The following is a 23,658-nucleotide window of genomic DNA, read 5'->3' as shown; positions in this document are numbered from 1 at the left end:
CCAGAGTCAGGGATGGGGTGGGGAGGCTTTCCTGGTGGCCACAGCAGTCCCTGTGGGCCACGCACAGCACCCAGGCGTCCGGTCGGAGCAGCGGCAAGAATAGGGGCCGCAGGGTGCAGGGCGCAGCAGCACACAGGAGCCAGGAGGTGCAAGGCCCAACCTGGGCTCTTACCCGCCCTGCTGGGCCCAGCAGCACCAGCAGGGGGGCCATGGTGTGCAGCAAAGCACTGGGCCGCCAACCGCCAACCAGAGGGGAAGTGAGCCAGGAGGGCAAGGCCCCGCACCAGCCAGAGCCCCGAGCGGTGTGGGCAAGGCCGGAGCTGGAAACCCTGGCAGAGTGGGCAAGGCTGCAGCCCCCACGCCTTTTGGGCCTTGGCCTTGGAATTCTGTGGGCAACCAGTGTACTGCCTACCAGTGCGTCAGTGGTCAGCCCCACTTCAAGAGAGAGGACGTGGTGGAAAGTGGCAAGGCCACAGGAGGGATGGGAAATGTTGTGGCCATCTTCAGGAAACACAGCTGCCATGGTCTTCAGTAACTATGAACAGATAATCTTTGGTCTCCGTTCTACAGAAGAGGAAGCTGAGACTCAAAGAAGGGAGCCTTCCGCAACACCTCACCCACTTCTCAGACCTGACCCTATGCAGCATTGTTTTCATTGAAAGTAGAGGATCCAAAATGTTTTTAGATCTTTGCTATTTTAGGCAGGAAAGAATTTAGCACAGGGGACTGGTGCTTGGGAAATCATCGGAAAGCTGGAGGAGTGGGTATTAGGCTGGCCCCCCAGGGAAGACTCCCTGGCCAGCGGGAGGATCTGCCCCTTCAGCCACAACTGAATTCTAGGACACTCTGGCACAGCTGTGACCCAGGGATCAGGAAACTGCTGCCCCCACAAGTGCCCTCCAGCTCCCACAAAACAGGTCACTGGCACTGCCTCTGCCACAACTGCCTGTGCACAGCCTGGATTCCGCTGCAGAAAACCTCCACATCTCTGCAAACATGATCACAGCAGCAAACTGCGGGAAGATGCCTCTGCCCCACTTCTGCCTTCAAAATATTGTGTAAGCCCATCCATTCGGCAGAAACGAATTCATATCCAGACACCTAGCTGCAAAGGAATTTGGGCAATTTCAGACTTTCGTCTAGGAGTGAGATCTTGCTAATGTACCTCATGTGCCTGGTATTGATAAAAATGGGGCCCGGCTGGTGGGGCTCAGTGGTTGAGCATTGATCTATGAACCAGGAGGTCACAATATGATTCTGAGTCAAGTTTCGGGCTCAATCCTTGGGCGCGGGGGGTGGGGGGGAGGCAGCTAATCAATGATTCTTTCTCATCACTGATGTTTCTATCTATCTCTCCCTCTCCCTTCCTCTAAAATCAATAAATATTTTTTTAAATGGGGTCATGCTGTATATATGTGTTATAACGAGTTTTTCACTTCATAGATCATTAATGTCTTTCCTGTTAAAACCATACTTATAGAACATTATTTATTTATCATTCATTTTAATTGATCTCAGAGAGAAGAAGGGAGAGAGAAACATTGTTCTGTTGTTTCCTACACTCACTGGACTGGGTATTGAGTCTGCAACCTGGGCATGTGCCCTGACTGGCAATCAATCCACCACTTTCTGGTGTATGGGACGATGCTATGCTGGTACCCTGACCCCAAATCCAGCCTCCCGAACTGTGAGAAAAATACATTTCTGTTGTTTAAGCCACACAATTTTATGATGTTTTGTTATGGCTGTCTGAGCTGACTAATCCTATACATTAAAAGCCCAGTGACTGAATGGCAGAACAACTGGAACAACAGGAACAACCACGGCCCTCGCCCCGGCCAGCCCTGCCCCCAATCAACCCCCATTGGGGCGGACCCACTGGACCCCACCAGTGCACGAATTCGTGCACCGGGCCTCTAGTTCTTTGAGAAATGTCTGAGAAACCCACTGAGCAAGCAATACATGTTTTTATACTCAGGTTAATAAGGGCTTAAAAAATAAGTGATAAATATCCAACCCAATTGATGTGTACATAAAACCACTCTGTTCATGTGAATTACTTCCCAACTGAAACAGCACCACATCCACTAAAGACAAAAGTTCTCTCGGCCAGCGTGCTAACACAAATGTTCAAATCCAGGAAAGAAAATCTAAGGTATTTTTGAGGACTCAAAGTACTACAATAGCTTTTACATAGATTTCCACCCACTCAAAGGCAAAAAGTAAGGACACAGCCAGGTGTCCGAGCATTCTACACTACAGATACATAACCTTCAAAAAGTAAGTTCTATTGACTGGGTCTGTGGCTCCATCACCATCTCCCTGGTGCATCAAGTTACCTATAGAAACCAAGAAGCAGGCAGCGAAGGGACTTTTCTAAGGTCACCCACCCCTGAGCCAAATGTGGAATTAGAATACAAGTCTTCTCACACCAAGACCAATGTAATTTCTACAACCCTATATATACTGACTACAAAATGGCTACTATCATACTTAGTGCTATTTAAACTTAACTAGTCTAAACCTGTTATCCTGAAACCTTCTTGCAATAATTAGGGAAGAACTGAAATCTCACACCCTTCACTGCTTCTCCTCTCGTGGGTACTTACCGGAGCTTCATTTGCTACACCCAAGTGCAGGTCCTCGGTGTCTGTGAAATAGCCAAGTTCAGCAAACAAAGCAGAATCTTAGAAGAAAAGAACAGAGATGAACTGTCAATTCCATGTTCTGACCCATGGATAACCACTGTATCCCTATGCCAGATCTCTCAGGCTTAGGCTGATGGAGCTGGCATTATTATTATTGGTAACTAGAGGCCCAGTGCATGAAATTCATATGCGGGTGGGGGGGGTCCCTCAGCCTGCACTGCACCCTCTCCAATCCAGGACCCCTCAGGGGATGTCCGACTGCCTCTTGCAATCCGGGACCACTGGCTCCTAACCGCTCGCCTGCCTGCCTGCCTGATCGCCCCTAACCCCTCTACCTGCCTGCCTGATCGCCCCTAACCACCTCTGCCTGCTGGCCTGATCACCCCTAACTGCTCCCCTGCTGGCCTGATCGCCCCTAACCCCTCTGCCTGCCTGCCTGATTGCCCCTAACCCCTCTGCCTGCCTGATCACCCCTAACCACCTATGCCTGCCTACCTGATCACCCCTAACTGCTCCCCTACCAGCCTGATCGCCCCTAACTGCTCCCCTGCTGGCCTGATCACCCCTAACCGCCTCTGCCTCGCTCCGCACCTGGGACCCAGGATTCCCTCCTCCAACAGGTCGCAGGCACCCAGGACCCAGGCTTCCCTCCCTCTGGCCGGCCGCAGGCACCCAGGACCTGGGTCGACTTCACCCGGGCCGGCCGCAGCCGCAAGGGACCATGGGCAGGCAGCTTCACCCAGGCTGCAGCCGCTGGCGCCCAGGACCACAGGGCGTGTGGCTTGTCCCTCTCCCAGGCTGCAGCCCCAGCCGCTGGCACCCAGGACCACGGGGTGGGCAGCTTGTCCCTCTCCCGGGCCGCAGCCTGGCTGGTCCCCATCCCTCTCTCGTGAGCTCATTTGTGCCTGGCTGGTCCCCATTCCTCTCTCGCAAGTTCATTTGTGCCCTCAGCCCAGCCTGCCCCCTCTCACATACTGGGAGCCCTCAGAGGATGTCCTAGTGAAGGCTTAGGCCCGCTCCCTGCTCCCCTTGGGGAGCAGGCCTAAGACGCAGTCTGGCCTCCCTTTGTGGGAGGTGACCGGGCTGATCAGGGGAAGGCACCAGCCCCATCACCCCGCTGCTGCAGCCACTGCCAGTCACCGCAGCCAGCAAGGTTTTTTCATCAACACGGACTCCAGTCTCTTCACCAAGAAAAAATGACAACTTTCTTTAGGCATTTTCAAGATGTGTCTTTCATATAATAATAATTTCTTTATTATTTTTTTTTATCCTCACCTGAGGATATGTTTCCATTGATTTTTAGAGAATGTGAAGGAGAAAGGGAAAGACAGAGAGAAACATCAAAGTGAGAGGAACACTTTGATTGGTTGCCTCCTGCATGAGCCCTGACCTGGGCCCTGGCCAGGGAGGAGCCTGCAACCTAGGTACATGCCCTGGGTCAGAATTGAACCCAGACCCTGCCATCGGCAGGCCAAGGCATTATCCACTGAGCCAAACTGGCTAGGGCAGGATATGACATTTCTTAGCCCTCCAGGAGCAGACCTTTGTTTTTTTCGCCAGGAGTGTGGTGAAAAATCCTAGATCACCTTTTTGGATTCTTATTACCCAAGTTACTAAGAATATTACCAGTGGCATACAGGGAGCTTAGCCAATGAGCGGTCAGAAAAGGTGTTTCCTCTGTAGTTCACACCAATCACCGGCTTGCCCGCCCCCCTCCCGACCCGGCCCAGGCCTGACCCCCATCTCCCTCTGATCGCCGGCTCGGCCCCCTGGGCGAGAGGCGTCAGGCCTGGGCAGAGGACCCCCAGACCCCTCCAATTGCCGGCTCTGCCCCCCGCCCAGGCCTGACGCCTCTGGCCCAGGCTTCAGGCCTGGGCAGGGGACCCCCATCTCCCCCCAATCACCGGCTCTACCCCCCACCCACACCTGATGCCTCTGGCCCAGGCGTCAGGCCTGGGCAGGGGACCCCCAGGCCCCTCCAATTGCCGGCTCTGCCTTCGCCCAGGCCTGACGCCTCAGCCAGAGGCATCGACCCCCATCTCGCCCCGATCACTGGCTTCTGGGAGGCTTCCGGGGCCAGCCTGCGGCCGGGGATGGTGGCTTCTGGGGTCACACACGGGGGCCTGGATGGCAGCTCTCGCGCTGGCGGCTGCGCTGTCCCGCCCTGCCTGCAGTATGCAAATTAGCCGCCATCTTTGTTGGCAGTTAATTTGCATGGCGCGCTGATTAGCCAATGGGAGGTGTAGCAAAGGTACGGTCAATTACCATGTTTATCTATTATTCGATAGGATATTATCACCAATTACTATCTATAATAATAAAAGCATAATATGCCAATTGACCAAATGACCAAACAGCAGAATGACCATCCGACGACCTTCCGGACAACCTTCCAGACAACCATGCTATGACACACACTGGCACCAGGCCAGCCAAGGTGGGTGCGATGCGATTAGTCGGGGAGGCCCCCGCCATTGCCCCACGATCACCCCGCAGAGGCAAGTCCAGGCCACTCTCTGCAGGGCGATCGATGCGGGGGCTCCGTGATCAATTGCCCCAAAGAGGGAGGCTCAGGCCACCCAGCTGGCAGCCACAGAGAGAGACCCAGGCCACCCGGCTGGCGACGCTGCAGCAGGTGGGCGGGGCCTCCTCTGCAGGACAATCAATCTGGGGGCCCCACAATCGATCGCCCCACAGAGGGAGGCCCAGGCCAGCCAAGCAATTGCACCCCATGCCTGTCGCCTGCAGAGGGAGGCAACCAGTGGCAGGTGGGGGGGAGGCAGCGCCACACAGATGGCAAGCAGTGGCAGCAGCGGGGCCAGGGCCAGCTGCAGGCACCTGGGGGAAGGAAAGCCCCGATAGGCCTTGATCGCCAGCCAGGCCTCGGGACCCTACCTGAGGGGTCCCAGATTGTGAGAGGGCACAGGCCAGGCTGAGGGACACCCCCCCATGCACGAATTTCGTGCACCAGGTCTCTAGTCCTATATAATCAAACCCCAATATGCAAATCGACCGAACGGCAGAAAAACCAGTCGCTATGATGCACACTGACTACCATGGGGCAGATGTTCAATGCAGGAGCTGCCCCCTGGTGGTCAGTGCGTGCCCACCGTGGAGCACCACTCAGCCAGAAGCCGGGCTCATGGCTGGTGAGCACAGCGGTGGTGGCGGGAGCCTCTCCTGCCTCCACTACAGGCAGGCGGTAAGAAGCGAGGGGTCCCGGACTGCAAGAGGGTGCAGGCCGGGCTGAGAAAAAACTGCTCCCCCCCAGTGCAGAATTTTGTGCACCAGGCCTCTAATTATTGATAAACTCCAGCAGTGTGAATGACAACCAATTCAAAGCTGGTTTCTAATTTGTGCTGTTGTCCATGTAATTTTTATCTTGTGAACTCAATATTACATCAGGGATTTAAAAACAGGTTTCATGTCACATCACGTTGGACTAGTTCGTAATGACTTTCTGGAGCGTCACTAATCCCAATTCGGAGGCCCCTATGGGGTCAGCATGAAGAGGGATGTGGATGCTCAGCCTGAGGACAGGAGAGAATGGGGACAGCACATGCACTGGGTGTCCGCCAGCCACGCCAGAAGTTAAGAGACAACCAATTTCCTATCTAAACAGTAAAGAACTCACTCATCTAAACCAGCGGTCATCAACCTTTCACACCTCGCGGACCACCAGTGGTCCACGGACTACCGGTTGGTGACCGCTGATCTAAACCATTAAGTTTATTTCACCAAATCTAACTATATTCCAAGTTCCTAATAAGATTTCGTTATAAACCAAGAAATTTGTGGCCACAGAAAATATTCTTCAATAAACTAGGTTAAATTTTCTGTAGAGAAAAGTCAAGATGCTGAATACCATACAATGCGTCTATTCTCCCTAACATCTCAGTGGTTCTCAACCTTCCTAATGCCGCGACCCTTTAATACAGTTCCTCATGTTGTGGTGACCCCCAACCATAAAATTATTTTCGTTGCTACTTCATAACTGTAATTTTGCTACTGTTATGAATCGTAATGTAAATATCTGATATGCTATATGTGTTTTCTGATGGTTGTGACCCACAGGTTGAGAACCGCTGGTCTAGAACAAGCAGGTCAAACTCACAGCCCATCGGCCGCATGCGCTCCCAACAAATATTTCTGTGGCCCAACCAATATAACGGTATGTAAGAAACGTTTTAATAAAAATTTCATAACTTAATTTTTACAATATCATGTTATACATAATCTATATATATAAAAGGTAATATGCTAAGTGTTCAACCGTCTGACCAGTCGCTATGATGTGCACTGACCACCAGGGGGCAGACACTCAATGCAGGAGCTGCCATGACGCACATTAGCCATTTACAGAGAAATGGCACCGTGGACCTGGCACCCACAACACTCGGCTTCCCCCAAGTGGGACACAAGCCCGGAGCAACAGCCCACCAAATCGCAGCCAACACTGCCAAGACCCTATGACACAAAATGCGGCCCACAGCCCAGCCCAGCCTGGAAACAGTGGCTTTGGGCACTGGATAATGACGTCATGTAGCAACACCTGGCTTCCTCTCCCTAGCGACTAGCCTCCTTGAAGTTTCTTCAACCCAGGAACCCAACTTGCTTTATAGCCAGGTGGAAACATTTTACACACAAATGTCTGTGAAGCATTTCCCCGTGCCTCATCTCATTTGATCCTCACAGAAGTCCTGGAGTAGGTAGATAGGACACTCGGTGGAATCCTATTTTCTTTTCATTAGCCGGAAAACAGAGATTTAGAAAGCTTAGAAACATGACGCAACTGAAAAGAAGTAAAAAATGGTGGACCTTGAAAATGACTTCAGGTTTTCTCACTGTGCAGAATAAAAGGTGTACCAATTAATAATGCCGATTTTGTAATCAAAGAAAACATGGTAATTTCAAGAGAAACATCAAAAGTGCTTTATCCAAAGTAAAGTCCATTGCTAGCTACACATTTCCTCCATCTTTCAGGTAATTTGTGGATACCGTCCCAATTGAACTTTTCTTGTTTTGAGGCAAACCATTCAGAGACCCAATTTTCCACTTCTTCGTACGTTTTGAAGTGCTGCTCAGAAAGCACGTGTGCCATCAATCAGAACAAGTGGTAATCTGAAGGAGCAAGGTCTGGTGAATATGGCGAGTGGGTTCATACTTCCCAGGCAAGATCTTTTAACGTGTCTTTAACTGGTTTTGAAGTGTGTGATGGTGTGTCACCATGAAGCAAAATTACTTTGCCGTGTCTTCTGGCCCATTCTGGTCATTTTATTATCAAAGCTTGGTTCAAATTGATTATTTGTTGTCAGTAGCGATCAGTATTAAGGGTTTCACCTGGTTTTAGAAGCTCATAATACACCACACCTTTCTGATCCCACCAAACGCAGAGCAGTGTCTTCTTTGTGAAGCAATTTGGCCTTGCAGTTGATGTTGATGGTTGACCTGGATCAACCCGTGATTTTGTGCGTTGGGGATTCTCAAAATAAATCCACTTTTCATCCTCAGTCACAATTCGATGCAAAAAAGACTTTCTTTCGTCCTGTTGAAGCAACATTTTACTGATGACTTTTCAGTTTTCCATTTGTCTTTCATTCAGTTAAAGTGGCACCCATTTTCCTTCCTTTAAAATCTTTCCCATTGCTTGTAAACGATCGGAAATTGTTTGCTGAGCAACATTTAATCTTTCTGCAAGTTGTTTTTGAGTTTGACATGCATCTTCATCCAATAATGCTTATAATTGTTGGTCTTCAAACTTTTTTGGTTGACCGACGTTCTTTATCTTTCACATCGAAATCATCATTTTTAAAGCGTTTAAACCAGTGTTCACAAGTATCTTGAGATGGAGCATATTCACCATAAGCTTCCCGAAGTATACAATAACTTTCAGCAGCACTTTTCTTCAAATTAAAGTAATGAAGTAAAACTTCCTGCAAGTGCTTTTTTTGGCATGAAATTCGACATTTTTAAGCATAAAAATATCTATGATGTTAACACCTTCAGAAAATTTGACATATGAAGTTTTGAAGCTTGCTGTCAATACAACAAAATAGCATACATATTAAATAGCATATATATCAGCATATGTGTAACTCCATCTACTGAAAAAATCCACCTTATTAACCGGTACACCTGGTATAGTCAAACACTGCTGCAATTAAATATTTTACCCTTGCCGAAACCGGTTTGGCTCAGTGGATAGAGCGTCGGCCTGCGGACTGAAAGGTCCCGGGTTCGATTCCGGTCAAGGGCATGTACGTTGGTTGCGGGCACATCCCCAGTAGGAGATGTGCAGGAGGCAGCTGGTCGATGTTTCTCTCTCATCGATGTTTCTAACTCTCTATTCCTCTCCCTTTCTCTCTGTAAAAAATCAATAAAATATATTTTTAAAAAAATCTTTAAAAAAAAAATATTTTACCCTTTGTTCTCCCTGAGTGATCTATAATAATCATCTGCTTGGTGTTAATATTTACTGCTGTGTTGCTGACAATTACCTGAAAGAGAAGTTGGGGTGCTTCACTGGGCTGGAAAAAGTTTAGCTAAATCAGAAAGCAGGTCTAATTAAGCAAATTTATTCAATACTAGAGGCCCAATGCACAAAATTCATGCAAGGGGCTCAACCCTTGCAGCCCCGGCTGCCTTGGCCCTCCCAGCCCCGGCTGCCTCAGCCCTCGCAGCCCTGGCTTCGTCCGGAAGGTCTTCCGGACAGTCATTCTGCTGTTCGGTCTAATTAGCATATTAGCTCTTTATTATATCTATAATAAAGAGCTAATTAGACCAGACAGCAGAACGACCTTCCAGACGTCATTCCGGACGTCCTTCTGGATGAAGCCGTGGCGGCAGGGGCCGAGGCAGAAGCAGTTAGGGGCAATCAGGAAGGCAGGTAAGCAGTTAGGGGCAATCAGGCAGGCAGGCGAGTGGTTAGGGGTGATCAGGCAGGCAGGCAAGTGGTTAGGGGCAATGAGGCAGGCAGGTAGAGTGGTTAGGGGTGATCAGGCAGGCAGGCAGGCAGGCGAGCGGTTAGGAGCCAGCGGTCCTGGATTGCGAGAGAGATGTCCGACTGCCAGTTAGTGGGCCTAAACTGGCAGTCAGACATCCCCCGAGGAGTCCTGGATTGTGAGAGAGGCTGCAGGCCAGGCTGAGGGACACCACCCCCCCCATGAATTTCATGCACTGGGCCTCTAGTAGGATATATAAAAGGCTAAGTTGACTCGTGCATGCACGATACATATAAAGTTCTCGCTGGCGCCAATCCCACATGTGTGTTTCAATCTATCATTGTCGATCGTGAATTTGGTTGACACTTCTATTATAGAGAAAAGGCGAATAGCAATATTAAAATATTTCTTTTAATTAATTTCCTTTCAATGTGCACAAATTCGTGCAACGGGCCACTAGTTATTAATAACGAACTACAACGTTCACTAATGACTGATTACTAAAATCATGTTGCTTTCATTTCCCTTACATGCCTAGGCACACCATTTCTCTCCACTAATACTAGCAGTGAATATTTTAGCAGCTGATTGCCACGACATTAATCTTGTACTGACTTGTTTGTGTGCGCAACGGGAAATATTTCGCTTTCAGAGAACAAGGAAAAAAGGTTTATTTGCGTTATGCTTACTAATTTGTGCAATTATTCAGTGTCTGGTAAGTTAATGTTCAAGAAAAAATATTAATTTTTATTAAAATGTCCTATTATTTTATGTTAACGATGACTCACTTATTTCAGCCCTTTGTGTTCAGCATGTCTCTATAGAAATAAACCTATGTTTCTATGAAAATGGAAGCTTTTGTTTTTTTGCAGCCCATATACACTTACACCTTGTTTATTTGGCCCGTGCTAGCCTTTGAGTCTGACATGCTTGATCTCGAACTTCAAGAACTTTGAAGAGTTTTGCCCTTTGTACTCCCATTACCATGCCACTGAGACTGCTCTCTCTGGTCTCCTCACTTCAACACATAGGAATTATACTGCCTATCTATTACTAACTGGACCAATAACAGGAACAGTTCACCAACCTTACACCAAATAACACATATGCAAGCATTTGTAGGTAGTAATAATGAAAGCTCTCAGAAAAGGACTACCTTTCACTGCAAGGCCCTGACAGCAATGACATGAAAACACTGTGCTCAGACCTTGAACTCAATACCATCATCCACTCAATGGGAGTCCACTAAGGAGTTCCTTGAAGAAATGGCTCATTCCATGGTTGAAGCAGGGAAAGTACAAGATGAGGCTGGAAATGTTGTGACAGAAAATAAGGAAATTCTCAGAGAATGATGAGGATGTCAAAAGAATAAAAGAGCTGGTATGAATGGACTCCCACTGGTCAAATCTGGGAAAATCTGGCATCAAAGTAAAATGAGAGTGATCACAACCCACTGAATCAAGCAGGAATCAGTGAGTCCATATTGACACACACGCACATAACGGAGGCTCACCTCACAGTACAACATCGATTATAAATGGCGACAATGACAGAGATGACCCCTTCGGTATTACAGGAGGAGCTGGTGGAGGCTGCAGTTAGCAATGGAGACCAGGGTGCAGGCTTACTAAGGAATAGGATATTGGCATCATGGCAGCTTGTCTCCCCCAAACAGTGACTTGACAGTGGAGAAACCTGGCAGATACCAACCTGACTATACCGTCAAGGTGACCGTCAACGCGGGACAGGCCCACGGCGTATGCCTCCAGATGCAACGCACTGAGAAGAGCAGTGTTGTGTCCTAGCAGCCCACCATGACACACGCCTGACTCTGATCACGAGGAGACAGTGGAGAGACCCAGGGTGAGGGTCACCTGATAGAATAAAAGACTGTACTCTTTAAGACTGTCAAGGCCACAAGAGACAGGAAAAGACTAAGGAACCAGTCCAGGCAAGTGAAAGCAATGCATGTTTACAGAGAGAACCCCAGTCAAGAAAGGAGAAAGCCACTATTAAGACAGATGGCCAAATCTGAATGGTGGCTGTGCCCTGGACAGCAATACTGTACCAATGTTTATGTCCTGGCGGGAAGGAGTGTATGGTTGGAATACAGGAGTATCCCTGTTGGGGGAGAGGGAGTATAAACTGCAGTGTTTAGGAGTAATGGGTCAACACATCCCTCAAGAGAGAAATGGGGCAAATGCGGTAAAATTTTACAATTAGGGGATCTGTGTGAAGTGGTATTTACACAAATGCAAGGGAGGGGCAGGGAGAGAGGGCAGGAGGAGGAGAGGGGAGACACATGGATGACTTCATAAGCACATGACAAAATGCTCCATATCACCTCTCATCAGAGAAAGGCAGATTAAAGCTGCAATGAGATACCATGACACACTTATGTGAATGGCTAAAATCCAAAGCATTGACAACACCCAATGCTGGCAAGGACGTGAAACAACAGGACTCTCACTCATTTCTGATGAGAATGCAAATGGTGCAGCCACTTCTAAGACAGTTTGGAAATTTCTTACAAAACTAATCATACTCTTACCATTGACCCAGCAATCGTGCTGCTGGTATTCACCCAAATGATCTAAAACCTTACCTCCACACAAAACCTGCACGTGAATATTTATAGCAGCTTTATATATAATTGTCAATAGTATTTTAAAACAACCAAGATGTCCTTCAACAGGGAAATGGATAAACAAACTGTGTATTATGTGCCACCAAAATCTATACATTGAAGTACTAACCCCCAATGTGACTACATCAGAAACAGGGTGGTCTTTAGGGGGCAGCTAGGTTAAATGAGGCCCTAAGGGGGAGGCTCTAACTGATAGGACTGTGGCCTTATAAGAGATCTTCCTCTCCCTTTCCCTCTCCCCCTACACCTCACCTCTCACTCTCACTCCTCTCTCTCCATCTCCTCCCTCTTCTCCCCCCTCCCAACTGTAAGACATTCTGGAAACGAGAGAAGCAGTGAAAAGATCAGTAGTTGCCCAGGAAGAAGGGAGGGGGTGAGCGGAGCACAGGTATTTGAGGGCAGTGAAACTGTTCTCTATGATACTCTAATAATGGATACATGACATTACACATGTGTCAAAATCCACAGAAGGTACAACTCACAGTAAACCTTAATGTAAACTATGGACTTTAGTTACTGGCTCATCCATTATAATACCGTAAATGTACTACACTAATGCAAGATAATGGGGGTTGGGGAGTGTAATATGGAACTCAGTCTACTATCTGCTTATTTATTCTGTAAATCTAAAACTGTATAAAGATAAAGTCGATTAAGCATTAAAAATAACTGTGAAATTCAAATTCCAGTGTCCACAGTGAAGCTGTCATGCTGGAGTCCAGGAACTGCGAGAGAGACCATATGACCTAAAGTATTTGCTATCTGGACCTTCACAGAAAATGTTTTCGAAATCTCGCTCTAAAATTTCATCACTCAAGTTAAAGTAGGAAGAGCACTCCCCATCACAGCTGTTCTGAGCTAATCAACTCTTCAATTACTCAGTTGCTAGGGTCACAAGAAGTACTAATTATATAATCTGACCCTTTAAATAGAACTGGTCAGCTTATAATAAAAAAATCAAATCAGTTAAGTACTTCCCAGAAATAAAATGCATATTCTACTGAAAAACGCTAGCAGACAGAAGCGTTTCCCTCTAGTGCCCACAAAATCTATCCTACTTACTGAACACCTAAGGCATCAGGAATTAAAGTGTGAACTAAGAGGGGACTATTGACAGCTTGAAAAGAAAGCCTGGGAATGGCACATTCAGGGGGACAGTGACCGACCACAAGATCTGAATGCTCTTTAACGAGAACATGGAGACCAGGGGTCAACTGTGCCGATCAGTCAGGAAAGTGCAGCCTGTGTATCAGAAGAAAAATGTAACACAATGCTCCCAGGAAGTACCCACAGCTATAGCTTAAGAAACAGCATGAAAATTTAGTCGTTTACCAGCTGAGAAAACAGTCTTAATGACCTAATATAACTGGGGGATCTTGGTAAGAATCCAGTCGGTAGAAATAATTCAGGGAAGCAGCACAGAACATCGACTGGAGCACAGACTTGGGAGGCAGACCAACCTGGTTCGGATCCTGCTTCTGCTTCTCTCTAGCGCCAACAGCGAGCATTCCTTCTCTCTCAACCTCAGTTCACTCACTTGTAAAATAACAAGCTCACTGGACTGTTGGGAGGATTTAATAAGATAAAGCACCTGGTGTGTGTGACTCTGGTTGAGCGTCCAGCTATGAACCAAGAAGTCACAGCTAGATTCCCGGTCAGTGACCACGCCCAGATTGCAGGCTCATCCCCAGTGGGGGGAGTGCAGGAAGCAGCGGATCCATGATTCTCTCTCATCACTGATGTTTCTATCACTCTCTCCCTCTCCCTTCCTCTCTGAAATCAATAAAAACATTAAAAAAAAAAAAGATAATACAGCCAGCACTGGTTTGGCTCAGTGGATAGAGCGTCAGCCTGCAGACTGAAGGGTCACGGGTTCGATTCTGGTCAAGAGCATGTACCTTGGTTGTGGGCACATCCCCAGTGGGGGGTGTGCAGGAGGCAGCTGATCAATGTTTCTCTCTCATCGATGTTTCTAACTCTCTATTCCTCTCCCTTCCTCCCTGTAAAAAATCAATAAAATATTTTTTTAAAAAAAAAAAGATAATACATGCAAGAGTTCAGCAGGGCACCTGACAATAAAATGCTAAATAAATGGCAATTGTTCTTATTTCTGTTATATTTAGCTTGGGAAAATACTCTTGGAGTAGATGGTCTAAAGCAGCGGTTCTCAACCTGTGGGTCACGACCCCTTTCAGGGTCTAATGACCCTTTCTCAGGGGTCGCCTAAGACCATCGGAAAACACATATATAATTGCATATTGTTTTTATGATTAATCACTATGCTTTAATTATGTTCAATTTGTAACAATGAAAATACATCCTGCATATCAGATATTTACATTACGATTCAAAACAGTAGCAAAATTACAGTTATGAAGTAGCAATGAAAATAATTTTATGGTTGGGGGTCACCACAACATGAGGAACTGTATTAAAGGGTCGAGGTATTAGGAAGGTTGAGAACCACTCGTCTAAAGTTTCTCCAGCAACTCATAGAAAATTTACCCAAGGGTTGAACTAAATCTCTAACCGTAATTTAAAAGAAGTTCTGCCTTTGGAAAATCAAGTGAAACTTCAGTTCAATAAATGAATGAGATGCCACTCTGCTACTGAGAAGGATGGTCCAAGAGGAAAGATGAAGATGCTTTGGGTTCCCCCCAAATTCCAAAGCTGGTGAATGGTGTAGGCTCAGCACAGGGCCACTCCAGAACCTACACAATCCCAATTCCCACTAAAGCCCAAAAAGAGTACTGTATTAGCATCAGGTCTCCCACTCCCAGGCGGGATAAGGTTCCTCTAGAGATGACAATACTTCTCCACCTCAGTCCCAGCACATTCCTCTCCCCCCACCCCACCACCACCACAAAGGGAACTATCCTAGCAAGGAAACCTACAGTTGTATCTGGAGAACAGTCAGGACTACAGGGCTTGTGGGTCCGTCCAGATGAGCGGGTCCTAAGGCAGGTGCCGGGGTCTCTACTTCTCTGCTACACTGACAGACATCAGCCCAGAGCAACAGTGGATGCCGCAGGACGAACATCTGTTGCACACACATTTCACACACACAGACACGTGCATGTGCACATACACAAGTGCACACACTTACAAATACATGCACTGACAAATATACATGTGCACACACATACACAGGTACACATACACAAGCGCCGCACGTACACAGGTACATGGATGCACATGGGTGAACACAGGTATGCACAAGTGCACAGGCATGCACGTACACAGGCACACACATGCATGTACACATACACACAGGTGTACATATGCACACACAAGTCAGTGTACGTACCTAGGTACATACACATGCGCGCACAGGCACAGGTACATACACACATGTACACACGGGTGTACATGGGTACGCACAAGCCCACCCACACGTACACAGGTACACACGTGCACATACATAGGTACATACATACCACGGGCACACAGATGTACATAGGTACACATGAGTGCACGCACGTACAGGCATACACACGCATGCGCACAGGCACATACATACGCACGTACACAGGCACACGCACGTACACGCACACACAATCCGGCAGCCACCCGGTCCCACGCTCCACCGAGGCCTCCTGCCCTCCGCGCTGGACCACGTCGTCCCGCCCCACAAAGTCCCTGCCTGGTGCGCCCCAGGGGGACAGTGACAACGGACGGCCATTCCCTTCGGGAGTCGGCAGCCCTCGTCCGGCAGACCGTCCCACCTGTCACCGCCGCGGGCGGGCGGGCGGGCGGGAAGAAACCGAGCCACCCGGGCCTTTCTGGACCCCACTTACCCCAATCCTCCTCCGGCCGCGGAGGGAGCCCCGGGCTGAAGGGCGAGGCCATCGTGCCGGCAACGCCGCCCGCGCGCCCAGGCACACGCTCGGGGCCCTGGGACTCGGTGGCCCACGCGGGGGCGGGGATGGCGGAAGCGGGCGGACCGACGCAGCGCACGCCGAGGAGACGGTGGCCGAACGCGGACAAACTGCCTCACTGCGCGAGGTCCCGCAGGACCCGAGAGGGACGTCCCAGACCGCGGCGACGCCGACTGCGCCCCTCCGCGCTGGCCGCGCTTCCTGTCCCGCGGCTGTAAGAGGGAAAAAGACACGCGAACCGGCGTCAGCGAAATAAAGGATCGATGGCGCTGACCGAGAGGCAAAGCCCCTGCGGTAGGAACCAAGCCCCGCGGCGGATCGGCCCCGGAAGGGCCGGCGACCACTTCACACGCCACCGCCCTGCGGTGCACCTGCAGCCAGTGCAAAATAATATCGACTGTCCACTGTGATGGGAAATTTTGTAAAGTAAAAACCAAAAAGGGCCCTGGCCGGTTTGGCCCAGTGGATAGAGCGCGGGCCTGCGGACTGAAGGGTCCCGGGTTGGTTTGGGTCGGGGCACCTGCCCGGGTGGCGGGTCGATGCCCAGTAGGGGGCGTGCAGGAGGCAGCCGATCAGTGATTCTCTCTCCCTCTCCCCTCCTCTCTAAAATCAATAAAAATATTTTTTTAAAAATCAAAAGGGAAAAGTGATGCCCGTCCTGAACAACTGGCGGGTTTCCCGAACACCGTCAGCAGGTCTCCGGGCAGCACCGGAGCTGAGAGCGCGATCCGGCTGTGCCCGGGCCGCTCGCCATCAGCGTCCGGGGCCGCAGACCCGCGGGAAAGGAGCGCCGGCGCGGGCCCGGGCCGGCCGCGGGGGGACGCTCCGGGACACGGGCGGACGGGCGGACGGGCGGACGGGCCAGTCCCCGCGCCCAGAACCGGAGAGCGAGTCCCCGCGCGCCTCCACGACGGGGGGCACGCCCACCCTTTTCAGGACGGAAACCGACCCAGCACCGAGCCTGTCGTCGGAGACGTTCCCAGAAGGCGACTCACCGGGATTCGCGCCTCGCGTCTTCTCAGGGCGCTGGCGACGCCAAGAACACGTCTCCCACGGCTCCCAAGCCCCACGCGTCCCAGCATCCTCCGCGCCGCCGCGCTTACCGCGGGTTTCGTCACCCGCACCCCGCACGCAGCCCCGGCCCCCGCCCCCCCAACACCGGCGCCAGGTCCCTTTCCCGGAACGTCACTTCTGCCACCATCGGTTATGACAGCTTTCACTTGGATGAAGTTCCTAACACTCTATTCTCACCCAACCGCAAATTCAAAAATTGACATAAAAACTAAAATAAAACCGGCAAGAGCTTTCTATTCTATACCCACCATATACACTTTTTTAAATCACCATGACTGAACTCCATCAAGTTTTCATTTTTTCATTTTCAAAACTTTTACCTTTTACTAAAAGGGCCAGAGCCCTGGCCAGTTTGGCTCAGTGGCTAGAGCGTCGGCCTGCGGACCAAAGGGTCCGGGGTTTGATTCCCGTCAAGGCAGGATCCGCCCCAGGCGGGACCCTGTCCTGGGCTCCCCTAGGCGGCAACCAACCGATGTGTTTCCCTCACTTAGATGTCTGTCTGTCCCTCTCTCCTACTCTCCCTAAAAGTCAATGGAAAATACCCTCAGATAAGGACTAATAAAAAGAAGGGGGGGGGGGCAGATGATTATGAAACAAGCATTTGTGTACTTATCACCAAAAATAAATATTAACATTTTCCATTTTCACTTTAGATTTTTCCTAAGAAATTAAACATTATGAAGTTGAACTCCACTTTTCCCTCCATCCACATAGGCAATGTTTATTATGAATACTATAGGACTCATTCAAGTCCATTTTTATTTATTTTACATGTTTAAATGTTTGTAGATACATACATTTAGTGTTGTTTGGGGTTTTTAATATACATAAAAGTATCATACTCTACTTTCCAAGTCATTCAACATTACTTTTTGATATGTGTTTAAACTGTTTTTAGTATTTATTTGAAAAGAAATACACACACACACACACACACACATATATATATATATATATATATATATATATATATATATATATATATATGTTTTGTCCTTTCCCTGATGGACATTTAAATTGTTTCAATTTGTGTGAGTCTCCTTATTTACATGTGCAAGCATGTCTAAGACATATGCTAGGTCATAGAGGAGCATTAATATTTGCCAAATTACACCAATTTACTCCCTGGCTAGCAGTGACAGGTTCCCTTTGCTCCACATTCTCACCAACACTAGATACGGTCACACTTTACACTTCTTTGCCACTGTGAAAGGTGTCTATAATTTACATTTTTCTGACAAAGTCATGAGGCATCCTTTTTTGTGTTTATTAAACCTTATCTCCTCTCCTGGGAATGTCCCATTCCTATCTTTTATAAAACTTGCTGTTCAATTTTCTTTCTCTCAATCATGTGTACCCCTCGACAGCTGACTGTTCATTTCACTGGTGCATATGCTACAGAGAGCTTCTAGGCCAGTGATGGCGAACCTTTTGAGCTCGGCATGTCAGCATTTTGAAAAACCCTAACTTAACTCTGGAGCCGTGTCACATATAGAAATTTTTTGAAATTTGCAACCATAGTAAAACAGACTTGTATTTTTGATATTTATATATTTAAATGCCATTTAACAAAGAAAAATCAACCAAAACAATGAGTTCACGTGTCACCTCTGACACGCGTGTCATAGGTTCGCCATCACTGTTCTAGGCCAACACTTGTCTTTGTTTATGAGGTTTTTATCCTGTGAGTTTTCATTTCAGTGGCGTCACATTTATCCATCCTTTTTGTTTGTGATCTCTGCTTTCTGTATCTTGCTAAAGAAACCCTTCCCACTCCTGAGGTCAAGATCTTTTTTAATTTCCTTTTAATAGTTTTACAGTCTTGATTTACACAATTTTTTAATTCAGTTACTGGGGTAGAGTAATTATTGATTTTTATACAGCAATCTTGTATCTTTTTTTAAATATATTTTATTGATTTTTTACACAGAGGAAGGGAGAGGGATAGAGTTAGAAACATCAATGAGAGAGAAACATCGATCAGCTGCCTCCTGCACGCCCCCTACTGGAGATGTGCCCGCAACCAAGGTACATGCCCTTGACCAGAATCGAACCTGGGACCCTTCAGTCCGCAGGCCGACGCTCTATCCACTGAGCCAAACTGGTTAGGGCTGCAATCTTGTATCTTAAAAAGCTCTAATTGCCCTGACCAGTGTGGTACATTGGTTAGAGCAGAGCCTGCTCCCTGAAGGGTTTCATGTTGGATTCCTGGCCAAAAGCATGTACCTGGGTAGCAGGTTTGATCCCTGGCATGTGTGGTAGGCAACCAAATTGATGTTTCTCTCCCTAACCCTTCCTCTCTCTAAAATCAATAAAAACATTTTTTTTAAAAAAGGAGTCTTAAACACACTTTTCTAAAATTTTAGATACCTGGGCTTCCTGAACAGTGACAGACAACTACACCATAGTCAGTGTTTTCCTCATAGCCTTTCCATCTACATTTCCAAGAAAAATCCAGACATGTAGATTTACTAATATCTCTAAAAAGAGATTTCTAGAAATAAAAGAATATCTCTATTTAAATAGTTTCTAATTTTTTACATACTTTTGTTCATCCAGATCTTAAGATCACATAACTAACATTCTCAAAACCAGAACTCTTTAAAATACATGAAACAGAGGAAGTATCTGGGTTATAGATTTTAATATCAAATAAAGTGTAATTTACATGACGAAGAGGTTTTGAGCCCTGGCTCAATTGGTTGGAGCACTGTTCTGTGCACTGAAGGGTCAAGGGTTTGATTCCCGGTCAGAGCACATACCCAGGTTTCAGGTTTGATCCCCAGTCAGGGCTCGTATGGAGACAACCAATTGATGTTCCTCTCTCACATCAATGTTTCTCTCTCTCCCAAATCAATAAAAAAACGTATCCTTGGGTAAGGATTTAGAAGGAAAAAAGTCTTTATTTCCATATGAAGTCGTCTTAATACTTAAACAGTGTCCAAGGCACATCAACTGAGTGCATCTTCTCACACTTCAAATGAAACGCCGACAGTCTGAACACCAGGACACCGTGTGAACGATGAGAAGCAAGTAGCATGCACCATCCAGCAAGTTTCTTTTTCAGATATCAAATGTCACAAGTTCACATTTTTCTCGTTTGTGATCCCAGAACCAGCAGCGTTTTCATTTCATCCACTCTATTCTTGTGGATTTGAAAAGCAGGGGTTATCCATCTACCACAGGAGCACTGTTCACCATACCAATTGAAAGAACCCAACTTGGCATTGCATTTGGGGCACAGAAGCTGAAAAAAAAGCAAATTCCCTACTTCATTCATTCACTTTTGTACAAAACAATTATCTTTGGCAACAAAGAATATAGAAACAGGACCTGGGCCCTACCTTCAAGAAGTTCAGATCTAATCGATGGGATGCAATGGGATAGCAATTTCCTACAATAGCTGTGTCAAGAATAAGAAGCATGTTGTACCCTAGCAGGTTCAAGGAGGAACAGATTAACTCCAGCACCAGGGGGAAAAGGTGAAGCTTAAGACATGAAATAGAATGTTTCATAGGTGTGGCATGTGTGCTGGCTTTTAAATCAGTCCGCAACTTAAGATTTCAAACCAAAACAATCAAAGCTAAAGGTAGGAAAGCATGTTAGGATTCTCATGTTCTGTTTCTGATATTCAGAGCCTATAGTTAGGCCTCAGATTCCTGCCTATTTAAAAACAAAACAAACTAATACTCTAGTAAAATAGGTAAGTCCAAAAATGCTTAACAAGTCTACTGTATTTTCTTCTAATGTATTTTTAGCACTAAAAAGAACTTAGACCAACACCTCTCAGTCAAAAGTGGTTCACTTTTTATTTATTTTATTTTATTTATTTTTTCCACTGTGCAACCTGTTTCAGTGCCTGCAGCCTACGGGCAGAGGCCAGGCAATGGTTCGAGACCACAGCTTGCTCTGGCCTGGGACCTATGAGAGACCCAGGGGGACGGGCCTGCCATCAACCCAAACCCATGCAGAGTGGTTCACTATTTTAGAACAGCTGGTTTTTGTTTAATTTTTGATAGATTCTTGTCTACACTAAAAAGATATAATCTTCAGAAAGAAAGTAGTTAAGATGGAGTAAAACACTAGATAAAATATGGTTTAAAATGCAACAAGGAACAAAAGATAGATGATTTAATGAAACTAGAAAATCAGGTGTATCCTCACCTGCCCATCCATCACTCCCAGCAGGGCGGGTTCCATCCACTGCACAGGTTCAATGAAATAGGATGTGCACTGAGCCCGACTCCCCGTGACAGGCACGAGGGATGGTGCCCGTCTCTTGTGGGCAAAGGCTATGGAGCCACTTCCTTCATTATGATCCAAAATGCTCGAACTTCGAAATAAAGACCTCCTGCAGCCTCCAAACAAACAAAAGCATTAATGACTTCCAAAGTAACAAAAAAAAATAGATGAAATGTGCAGTTATCTCTTAAAGGGTTACTTTAATTTTCAGTAGTCTCTACAAGTAATTTGATTGCTTTACTACTAAGAATTTACATTCTTGGAAGCAGATTTGAATTTGAAATGTCTATAGTATTCAACTAAACAAATTCTCCCTACAGAGATTTAATAAACTGAAACTTTCAGTACTTTTCAGCTGCTGAGACAAGATAAAATCTCCAGAAAATACAAAATATTTTACCTGCACTTTCTACATTTGTAGAGAACCTCCTCTTTCAATCCTTGTGAAACCACAGTTGGGTCAACAGCAAAGAGTTCTTGAGGTAAGCTCTGCAGCTCTACATGACAATGACAATGTATCTACTGGTTACACTCTGCATTTTCAGACAAAATTCAGTTAAGTCAAATTGAGGCAACAAGTGCTAACCTCAGAAATTTTTTTAAAAAGCACCCAGCGTTGAAAAGGTAGGATGTGGTAGGAGATCCCTTGGGTTCTGGGCAGACTGCCTGAGTTCAAATCCCAGACCCACCACTCACAATCCATGTGACCCTGAACAAGGTATTTCTTGCTAAACCACAGTTTCAAAAGGAAATAAAGGTCCTGTCTCAAGGGGTTGCTGGGAAAGTGAGATAATACACCTGCGGTGCTTGGTGTCAGAGTAAATAGCATCTAGAAAGGTCCCAGTACAGACGAGCGATTATTACTCACCCGGATACTTCTCTGTAACCTTTTGCAAACGATATTGCTTATAAATTGCACTACAGGTATCGACTTCGCATCCCATGAGCTGGTATAATTTCAGTTGCCACTCAAAACCCTCATTCATCCTGTAAAGACAAACAAAGTTAAGTTTTCTTGAAATAAGTAAAATCACAAAAACAGAATGATTACTCTAACAAAGAACTCACTTGGCCTCTGGTTTGATAGTCTGGAGGTTTTCATAGGCTTTTTCAAAGGTAAGTTGGTCAGTCTTCATCAGAAAAGCAGTCATTACAGCCACACTGCGGCTGACTCCTGCATGACTTAAAATAGCAAATAGCAATTAAAACAAAAAGCACACAAACAAAAACCTCAGCCCCTCTTAATGGTCAAGTTCTGCTTCAAACTCTTTGCTTCTGAAATACTATCCGTGTGCAAAATAATTATTCCTTTATTTCCTTATTCTTCTTAAATTCTGAACCATGTGAACGTCTTACACACCCAAATAGGATCCACGGAATCTAAGATTTTATGCTTCGGAACAATGCCAGGCTCCTCTGCTCTTGGCATGAAGGGCCCCAGATCTGGTCTCAGACGGCTTTCCTATCACTGCCTGCTGCTCTGACGCCAAGAATTTAAACTGTGGTTATTACATACCATCCCCATTCCACTCTTTCCGCCTCTGCGACCGCCTGCTCCTTCCCCTGAGCAAGGCTCGTCCGAGGGTCCTAATCGACGCGTCTCTCCCCGACTCCGCTGCACCAGCCACAGGTCCCCGGCGCCCGAACACAAGCTCCTCCGGGAGCCGGCGCTGCCCGTGCACCCCGTGGCGTCAGGTACCGCCGGGGCGCTGTCTGTTCACCTGGCGATCTCCCCCCAGCACTCTCACTCCCGCCCGCACCCGCCCCCCGCCCCCCAAAAAAAGGAGCTGCAAAGGCCCAGCCGTGACTGGACCCGGGAACAAGGAGGTCGCGGCTCGGTCCCCGATGGGGAGCGTGCAGGAAGCAGCCCATCGATGATTCTCATCGATGTTTCTCTCTCTCTCCCTCTCCCTCCCTCTCTCTCTAAAAAGCAATAAAAACATTAAAAGAAAAAAAAAAGGCTGCAAAAGGAACCCATGGAAACCGTGAGGGAATGCGGGCAAGGCCGCCCTCCGCCCTCCGCCCGCCCGCTCACCAGTGCACCAGCGCCGCGCGGCCCTCGGCGCGGGCCCGGCCCAGGAAGGCCACGCAGCGGCCCAGGTGGCTCAGGAGGTCGGTCTCGGGCTCGTCCAGTGCGGGCACGAAGAGCCTCCGCAGGCCCTCCACCTGGAGGTCGGCTCCTCCGCGTCCACCGTCAGCACTGCGTGACGCCGCTCTCGCAGCGGCCG

The 23,658-nt window shown here is 47.6% G+C and overlaps 2 protein-coding genes and 1 non-coding gene across 3 annotated transcripts in view; all 3 read right to left on the bottom strand.

The window, feature by feature from the left end:
* ATF6 (activating transcription factor 6) overlaps positions 1–17,198 on the bottom strand; it is a 120,335-nt gene extending 103,137 nt beyond the window's left edge. Inside the window, exons 1-3 of the mRNA XM_023744597.1 lie at positions 17,110–17,198; positions 16,034–16,326; positions 2,610–2,686 (exon numbers count right to left, since the gene is read on the bottom strand). Coding sequence (XP_023600365.1) covers positions 2,610–2,686; positions 16,034–16,085 — 129 coding nt within the window. The 5' untranslated portion in view covers positions 16,086–16,326; positions 17,110–17,198. The remainder of the gene's footprint in view (positions 1–2,609; positions 2,687–16,033; positions 16,327–17,109) is intronic.
* Positions 17,199–19,815: 2,617 nt separating this feature from the next.
* Positions 19,816–23,658, bottom strand: part of DUSP12 (dual specificity phosphatase 12) — a 4,053-nt gene continuing 210 nt past the window's right edge. Inside the window, 7 exon segments of the mRNA XM_014445665.2 lie at positions 19,816–20,435; positions 21,353–21,539; positions 21,831–21,927; positions 22,299–22,417; positions 22,499–22,612; positions 23,466–23,601; positions 23,604–23,645. Coding sequence (XP_014301151.2) covers positions 20,274–20,435; positions 21,353–21,539; positions 21,831–21,927; positions 22,299–22,417; positions 22,499–22,612; positions 23,466–23,601; positions 23,604–23,645 — 857 coding nt within the window. The 3' untranslated portion in view covers positions 19,816–20,273.
* LOC111823360 lies at positions 21,025–21,157 on the bottom strand. The gene has a single exon (XR_002826394.1). It is a non-coding gene; the product is annotated as a small nucleolar RNA SNORA42/SNORA80 family (small nucleolar RNA).

The sequence above is a fragment of the Myotis lucifugus genome, unplaced genomic scaffold, assembly GCF_000147115.1.
Source record: "Myotis lucifugus unplaced genomic scaffold, Myoluc2.0 scaffold_478, whole genome shotgun sequence".
In the NCBI taxonomy this organism is placed as follows: Eukaryota; Metazoa; Chordata; class Mammalia; order Chiroptera; family Vespertilionidae; genus Myotis; species Myotis lucifugus.
Note: the sequence above shows the minus strand (reverse complement) of the source record. Positions and strands in the feature narration are given on the sequence as shown.